Source organism: Apis dorsata, unplaced genomic scaffold (genome assembly GCF_000469605.1).
Source record: "Apis dorsata unplaced genomic scaffold, Apis dorsata 1.3 scaffold_292, whole genome shotgun sequence".
NCBI lineage: Eukaryota > Metazoa > Arthropoda > Insecta > Hymenoptera > Apidae > Apis > Apis dorsata.
This window is the reverse complement of record NW_006263567.1, coordinates 1,042,167-1,051,191: the sequence shown is the minus strand read 5'-3', so window position 1 is coordinate 1,051,191 and position 9,025 is coordinate 1,042,167. Positions and strand designations below refer to the sequence as shown.

The 9,025-nt window shown below is 43.4% G+C and overlaps 1 protein-coding gene across 1 annotated transcript in view; it reads right to left on the bottom strand.

Moving 5' to 3' along the window:
- LOC102672661 (headcase protein) overlaps window positions 1-9,025 on the bottom strand; it is a 146,868-nt gene that overhangs the window by 116,420 nt on the left and 21,423 nt on the right. The window contains exon 2 of the mRNA XM_006617096.1: window positions 2,098-2,194. Within this exon, the coding sequence (XP_006617159.1) occupies window positions 2,098-2,194 (97 nt within the window). The remainder of the gene's footprint in view (window positions 1-2,097; window positions 2,195-9,025) is intronic.

The window sequence follows — 9,025 nt, the reverse complement described above, 5'->3', positions numbered from 1 at the left end:
GGGGCCGCGGTGGACGATGGAGAGGCGAAACCGGGGAGGAGAGAGTCTTTTATGGGCTACCTTCCTCGAGAGAGAGAGAGAGAAACGTAGCGTCGAGCGATGAAAGGTTATGGCGAAAAAGCCAGACGCAAAAGAGTATAACGTACAACGCTCCCTCCTCCCTTCTCCCCCTTTCTCTCGCGGTTCATGGACTGCCCTATTCTCAACAATATTCAGGAATTTTCAAACCGTGGATGCTAACGACGGGTAGACGAGTCACAAATTAACCCTTTCTCTCCTCGATGATGTTTTTCGGCGGTAACCCTCGGTGGAGCGCACACAGGTCCTGGGCTAACGAAAACACGAGAAGGGTGAATGTGTATATATATATATATATATATGTATACCGTGCCCCGTTATGGTTGCTCGTTTCGCCGCCACTTACGGGAGGGGAAGACGAACGCACCCGGCTATTTTGCTAGCTCGTTCCTTCTCTCCTTTCCTCTTTCCCTTCTTTCGCCCTTTCCTTCTTTTTTCAAACGCACGAAAGAGCTCTCGAAATGGTGGGTAATTTGAAAGTTAGGAGGCAACGCGCGGCCGGCTATTAAACATAGGGACACGCAACGGGGTGGTCTCTAACAAGCGCGAAATACCTTTGGACCGGGCCCGTTTTTCCGCCACATAAATCACGCGTTCGACGATTACCGGGTATTAATCCTCCTCGCCGGCGCGTATTAATTTCATCCGCCTCCCCAGTTTTATCGGCCGTCGAATTTACACCACCGTGTAACCGTGTCATTTAATCTATTTGTAATCCGTTTAATCGATTCGCCACGATGCGTTCGAAACGGCGCGGAAACGCGAGCAGTTCTGGGACCGTTCTGTCGACGGTATCGTTTTTTTTAACTTTACGGGACGAGATACACGATTACTGAGAGAGAAAAAGAAAAGTGATAATGGCGCTTAATTTGAATTTTCACTCGATCGATTGGAAAATTAATCAAATTAATTCAGAAACGTGGCTTTTACGAGAGACACCCTTGGCGTATCGATCAAAAGCGGCTCTCGAAGAGATCGGCGTGAATCATCGTAAATTCCTTCCGAAACGTTATTTTGCGCCGTATCTCGTTCATCGATCGACCTACCGCAACGCGGTATTATCCCAACACCGTCGCCCGAGGGGCGATTAAAAGGATCGATGGAGGCCTTCGACGACGAGGAGGAGAGAGAGAGAGTTCTACGACTCTCTCCCTCCCTCGAGCGTATCTCGCGTGTGCACACGCGAAGATACCGCCGTAATAAACGAAACACGCGAGCATGCACGCGAGGAGAGGGGAGAGGAGGGTGGTGTGCGTGTATGGCGCGAATGCACGAAACCGCCGTATTGATTTTCCCTCGCGTATTTGGGGTAGGACGACAGTGTTACGAGCTAACGGCGAGCCAAAGGATTCGTCATGGGAGGGGGTGTGGAAAGCGAAACGAAGCTCGCGTGAGAGAATATTTCGCGCGAGATGAGGGGAGGGCTGACTGACTGATACGTGACGCATATGGCGTTATCAACAACAAGGGCGGAATGATCGGAGTTGCGTGCGAGTTCCAACAGCGTCGAATAAACAAATTGCGGGGAGGAGGATCGAAATTGGGCGCCAATTTATCGCGAAAATATTAATTTTCCTATTTTTTTTAATTCGTACGATAACTAATTATTAAGACGAAATATTTGGAATATATTTTTTAAATGAATATTTGACGAAATCTGACAAGGGAGGGAGAAATTTGGATCGAGGGAAGAAGTATCCTAATTAATCATGATTATTCATTAATCATTCAGCCTCGCTCTATACGAATAAAAAGGAGAGAAATGAGGATTTTCTTAGAGAGGCTCGAAGCAAAGAGGATATGCCAAGCACTCACCGTGACCTTGCTCTATCTATCGCGCGCACCTTCCGCTTTAAGGAATCCTTTCCTCTCTTCGCCTTTTCTAGCGAGGTTATTTCTATTTTCAAACTTTCCCCGAGTCTTAAACACGTGCATTCTCGAAATGAAAAACATATCCCTCTTATATATCTCGCACAGGATGCACACTTTCGAAACGAAGAATGGAATCCGTTCGCTTACCTTTATGTGATACGAGTTGAGTTTAGTGCGCGGCAGGCTGTTGAAGGCGCTGAAGTCCAGGCGACGAGAGAAGATTCCATTCGCACCGCAGCTTTGCCTGCAACAAAAACGTGCCAATGTTAGCTCAATCTAATTCCATTTTATTTATCCAATTTTATTTATCCTCCGATTCACCTGTTATTCGATTATCGAACCAAGATACGAACAATGAAATCCGTAGAAAATTTTCACGGATAATTCGACGAAACAATGAAAGAAGACACGCTTCCCTTTCGAATAATAATACTTTCGTCTCGATAATATAATTTCGCGTAACAATAATACGCGAATTCTGGCAAAGAAATGATATCTCTCCCCCGCAAAAAAAAATTCACATCGCGTAAAAAAAGTTTCTCCCGGATGCGAGGATGATCCCTTTAAAATCCTTGACGGGAGGAGGAGGAGAGAGAAAAAAAAAAAAAATCAGGGTTCCCGCGCGTCTCTCGTGATACATAATAATTCCCGGGTTTCCTCCCTTCGCTTGATAACCCTCGGTGTGTCGTGTAACGCGAGGGGTCGGTCGGTTTTTGAGCTCGTACGTTTATCCTCGCAAGCCGATGAAAACGAGCTCGCGGAGGACACGTACCGTCGTTGCTCTATCGTGCATGTGTGTGTGTGTGTGTACAACGCACGCGTGTTGAAGAGAGAGAGAGAGAAGGAGAGAGAACATAAACCCGGCCGAATGGAAGGAAAAATTTGAAGCGAGCACGGCAACCCTCGCGCAACCGATCGACGCGTAAAAAGCTGCGGCAGAGAGGGAAATCGGTCGGCCAGATAATTTTCGAAACGTCTATACCGCGCCTCCGGCTCCACGGATACCGAATTGTGGATTCGACACGCGCGAGGAGCACAAGAGAGGCCGCGTGTTTTGCCAGAGCACGTATCTGCGTTTCACGCTCGACTGACCCTCGCGTCTGATTCCATTGCCTGGCGACTGACGTCGAAACCTACCGCCGTATAAAGGAGTAAACTTCTCTTGTCCGGGGCTTGGAATTCCACAATGGAACCCCCCTCCCCTCCTTGGAGGTGCTTGCGCGCCGGGACAAGTTTCGTTACTTCGAAAATGAAATCAATGGGAAGGAAATTCGGGAAATTTGGGGAAGAGAGAGAGAGGAATGATGATAGAATGACGAAGTTCGATTTTCTTGGATCTTGGTGTCTAGGGAATATATTATTAGAAGAATGAAATGTTGGAATTGTCGAGAAAGATTCGAAGATTGGAAGGATGGCGGCTACTAGAAAATATATTTTAATTATTTCTCATTGACTGCTTTTTATCGCATTCTACGTAATCGCTTTCACCAAATGATGTAAGTTCTTCGGTAGCCATTTAGGTTTCCGTTGCACGGCGCTCGAAGAAAATACGCATCAGGAAAGTACGAAGTAGAACTTCGTTTACACGAATCCACGTCGACTTAACATATTCGCGAATACTAATGAGACGTGTCCTCTCCATCGCCTAGCGATCTCGCTCTCAAAAAAACTTTCGATTTTCCAACAATCGATTTTCCAAATATGGTATATATTCATTCCAAAATTAAATTTCGCCCTCTGAATTCCATCCATCGTTTTCGATTCGCTTTTAAATTCCCATTTATTACAAGCATCTACACCTCGTACGAGTGGAGAGAGACGATACAAGTTGTTGCTTCTCGTCCCCGTCCAGGTTGGATAGAGAAAAATCGCGGTGGCGGCCGGTGAAAGGAAGTTACGTCGGAATAGGAGGAAGACGAGGCGAAACAAACGAAGCACGGGCGGCGCACGGGAAGTCGGGCGCGCAGAGCTGTGCACGGTGGGGGTCCGACCTTAACCTTGGCCTCGAGAGGCTTCGACGCGAGTCCCTCTATCGCCGGCCCAAGTACACAACAACAACGCTCCCTTACTTTTTGGCAACGTCCACCGAAAAATATACCGTCGTTATCCTCGCGCGCATCGCGCATGCTGCGCACGATGTAGAGAGAGAAAAAGGGGGATATATCATTGCGACTGCATTATGCAACGTGACCGACGGTGCATTCCTCGCCTTCGAGAGAGGCGACGTAGGGCGTGCATTGACCGAATTCTGCGAACCGTGGAAACGGTGCTACGGAAGAAAAATATAACCGCCGCCTTGAAGTACAAGGGCGATCCAAGATAAGCTAGCGTTCTCGCGGATTAATTATAAAAAAAGAAAGAAGGAAAGGATGAAAAAACGAATGGAAGAATTGTGGGAGACGTGGTGCGCTTGCATGTGTATTAAATTTTATCTAGAGAGAATGCAATTTACATGAATAAGATTTGCTTGCGAATCACTTTACCACGTATTCTTATCTATATATTTATTCACCTTTTTATTTTTTTTTTTTTTTTAAGAATAATCTAAAAATTTTAGATAAATATCGTAGATAATAGGATATCCATACGTATGAATTATGGAGGAATTATATCACGAAAATAGATCCATAATGTTTATCTCGATTTAAAATCGTGAAAAATCGGCAAAGATATAGGGAACAAGTTTCAAATTTATCATTTTCACGCTTATTACGCAAAAACGTGTAGATACTTTTAACAAAATTAATATCTTTTCTCGGTTATAATCCTGTTTTAATCGTATTACACGCATTATAATTCTAGCGTTAAGTTAACTTCAACGAGGTAACCGGAACACGTCTCGAAAGAGAGAGAGAGAGAACACGCCACATCGAATTCACCGTTCCAAAAAAGGTTGTGCGGGATTTGCATACAAGCAGAGAGCGTAACGAAGCTCGAAGCATAATCGTTGCTCGAAAACCAATATTTACGTCCAATTGCAAAAGGCTAAGCGCCCATCTCTGTACAACAAATAGGGGGCGGCCGTGTCTCGGTTCTGTCGTTAATTTACGTGATGCGAGAACCGACAAAAGCGACCGGTTATTTTCAATCACCGCCACTTACGCGTCTCTCTCTCTCGCCTCCCACCTCTCCCCTCTTCGATGACTAACAAACGCACGGGTTGCGCAATCTTCGGCGAGAAACGTTAATCGATAGAGTGATTATTTCGCGAATCCAGGCGTCGCGCGCTCGTTTCCCACGAAATTAACACACATCAAATTATCCTCGATGCTGTAATTTTCGAGCTCATGTCGAATATATTGAAAACTTGCCTTGCACTTCTACGAGACCTCTCGTCGTGATTAAATTTCAAAATTATGGACAATTTGCATACGTGGAACAACGTCAAAGAAACTTGGTATTTTTTTTTTTATAGAATTCTTGCGTAACATTTTTGGCCGAGGGAATAATAATTGATAAACAAAGAAACATCGAAATGCTGACATTTGGGAGGAGAGGGATTGGAAAAGTATCGTCGAAGAGTTTCGAAATCAAAATTAATAATCGAGGAAGATCGTAAAAGAAACGTGACATATTCTAATTAATTTCGAAATTTCTTTGCTAGAATTTATATGCATATGCCGATATCTCCAGTCGCGATCCCCACATTGTCTCCGCTACTTTCTCCTTTAATCGCCAATCACGGGGCGTAATAATTCTTGCGAAAGAAGAGGCCGATTCCCAAAAAAGAAAAAAAAAATTGCTCACGACCCATTAAAAAATTTCTGGCCTCGTATACATATGCATATACGTGAGGATGGTTTATAAAAAAGAAAAAAAAAGAAAAAAAAAGGATCGGTTCAATTTATTCGAGGAAAGAGAAACCGGTTTCCAAAACCGGCCGTGCATATTATCGCGAAAACGGATTGGACAGAAGCGCGGGGCGCACACCGCTCGTTCCCTATCGCCAGAGGAAAATCATTATCTAACCTTGACGCGCGTTCAATTAATTAAGGCCATGCGCGTCACTTCCGAATCGAAGAAACGAATTTGGAAAAAGGAAATCGAAAGAGTTTTCCTCGGATCGGATCGTGCCATTTATATTTTTCGCGTGGGCGTGGAAAACGCGCGCTGCGTCGGCGAAAACATGAAGTAAAACAACACAGATGATCTCTTTTAAAATAGCATCGAACGGAAAAACCGAGAAAGGTTGGTACATAAGGTAAATCGGATGGATAACGTTGGACGATACTCGAAGCGGTATCGCTCGAATTTGAAATTCTAATTGGATAATTAGCAATCTTCTTCTTCGAGAGAGAAAAATAAGTATGTCCGCGAGAATCTGCGGATTCATGGATGATCGCTTCGAGAAAACGTTTCCACGACGATACGATCGCGATCTTGGGAACGTACGTATCATTTATTTACGATCCTTATCCGTCGATCCTTGGAACATTAATAATTACCCGATGATAAAATTCTTAAAGTTCTTAATTGCAAATTATTACAGCGTAAGTATTATCTTAGTATTATCTTATCGTCGTTGGCGGAAAGATTTTTCCTTGACACCCTTCGAAACGAGTCCTTCTTCTTCGTTGCATATTTTTCGTGTTCGTTCGAAACGAAGAAAATTCCGAATATTTGGTTCAGCTTGAATTAAATTTTCGAATCGAGTCGTCTCGAGATTATACGCGCGGAACGTCTTGTACGCAAATAACCCTTCCTCTTCGATCGACGCCATCTCGATCCACGATCTCGTAACACGAGACACGCGTTACGCGAATACGCGCTCGAATGAATCAGTTTTTGCAATTGGACACCGGTACGGTGATAATACGGATCAGTCGTGCACGTTACTCGTACGAATCGGTTTGTATTTCTAGGAAGCGTTTCACAATCGGCGGGCACCTCCTCGTTCCATTCCACGAGGTATGAATGACGCTGGGAAAAGAAATAATCCTCCGTACACGCCATTAGAGTGCATAGAATCGTGACATTGCGCGAGTTCATGGTTTTATCTATCTGTCAAACGGGGTGTTCCTCTCTCGTAATTTATCGCGAGGAGTCGGTTAATCAGACGCCGGCTTCGTCGAAACGCGCTAACTGTTCCTTGTAATTTTGTCGGCGGCTTTCAGACAGTTGTAAAACGTTTGTGGAAATTGAGCCTGAGAAGCGTGAAATATAACCGTGACGACGCGTCTTGCATGCAGCATCGGAATATTGGTTCTTGTTTTAACGTGATAAAATGCAATATATATCTTGTTAAAAAAAGAAATAAGAAAAAAAGAAATTAGAATTGTTTTTTAAAACGTTCGTTTTTACGGAAGAGATAAAAAGACGTGAAAGTATAATGTTAATAGCTCTTTGAATTATCCGTGTATCGTTCTTGATGAATGAAAAAGAGAAAAAAATTCATGAAAATTAATAAACAATCAAGGAAAAAGAACACGTATAAGGCATGCTAGCGAACGAGATAGAGAGAGCACTCTTCATAAAAGCACACACCTAATTTCTCTTCTTAGATAAAGAACTAATTTATCCTTCAAACGATGTACATCGATTTATAACTCATCATTCATCTTTCGAAATTTTAATTCAAAAATAAAAATTACGCGATAAATTAAAAATCAATCAATTTGATCGCGGTTACCGATGAGAGAGCCATCTGGCATGAATGAAAATTCAATTGCCGACCCACCTGTAACCCCGGCTGACATTCAACATGTTAATCACACTCGAACGATGTTTGTTCACCTGTTGTCTAGAAACATGACACGCGAGTATCTCGATTCGCGTATTTTTAAAAATTCGGTTCTCTCTTCGAAAGTTGGAAACAATTGAAAAAGCAATTCATAATTGAATTGGATGAAAGTTCGAGAAACGGAAAAAAGTAATTTTCCAAGGAAGAGACGAAGGGATCTGAAAATTCTGCACGGGCAACGACGCCAGGTGGGCTCGGTACGAGTCCGTGAGAGGAACAGACCAAGGACGCGTACGCGTCTTGCAAAGTGATTTGCGAACCGGTGCGCCACTGCAAGGACGCGTTACACGTATCCGGGCTGCAGCCACAGCTTGTTAAGCTTTCGAAGGCCTCTCCACAGCCTATCCTTGGAATTTCAATCAGCCTATTTGCCTATCGTGTCGCTTTCGGCGGTTTTTCGAAATTCGACTCGCTGCTATTAGCGTCGAAACAGAGAGTAGCCTCTAGTAGCCTCGAGTGAAATCTCTATTAATGAAAGCTACACGAGAAGTTAAGAGAGCTATACCTTGATATTTTAACTTTGCAAGATTTGTTCGCACGTACTTTTGTTATTTCGATTTACGTTACGAAGTTACGTTAAAAGTTATATTTTGCAGTCCGTTTAGCGACGATCTTGTTTAGACGAATCTTTAGATTAGAACGCTTTATCTCGTTTGGAATAGCGAGAGGAGGGAAAAATTTATCGCAAAAAAACAAACTTCGATCCAAGTGCTAATCTGCCTAAGAAAATAATCCTTCTATCCATTTCTAAAAAATACTTAACCGCTTATACGTCGGATCAAAATGTCGACTTAAAAAAAAAAAAAAAAAAAAAAAAGGAGAAGAAAAAAAAAACCACGATTTACTTCGCTTCGAAGCGGAATCCGACAGTCCTTGAATTAAATAACGGGAATAAATCATTCAAGCTTGTAGGCGCTATTTCAATTAAGACAAAACATTGTAACTCATTCGCGCAACTTCCTGAATGATCTAATGTTTAACATTTCGTTTTCCCCCGACTGTCGCGGAGAAGAAGAAGAAGAAGAAGAAGAAGAAAATAAGTGTTTATAATCGTTAAACAGCGCAGATCGCGTTAATCGGCTTCTATTTCGTTTCGCTGTTTTTTATCGTTTTCACTTGTTACATCACACCGTGCAACATTGTGTACGTGTTTTATTTGCGTCGTGCACTTCATTCCAACGTAACCAACCTCCACCACACTCGCAGCAGTGGACGAAGTATTATCGGTATCGCGCGAGAATACCGACACGCGACTATCCGGCTCACGTGACCCAACACACCTGCTTACACGGACGCACACACACACCCATCGTGTGTTTATAGTCGATAAACGTA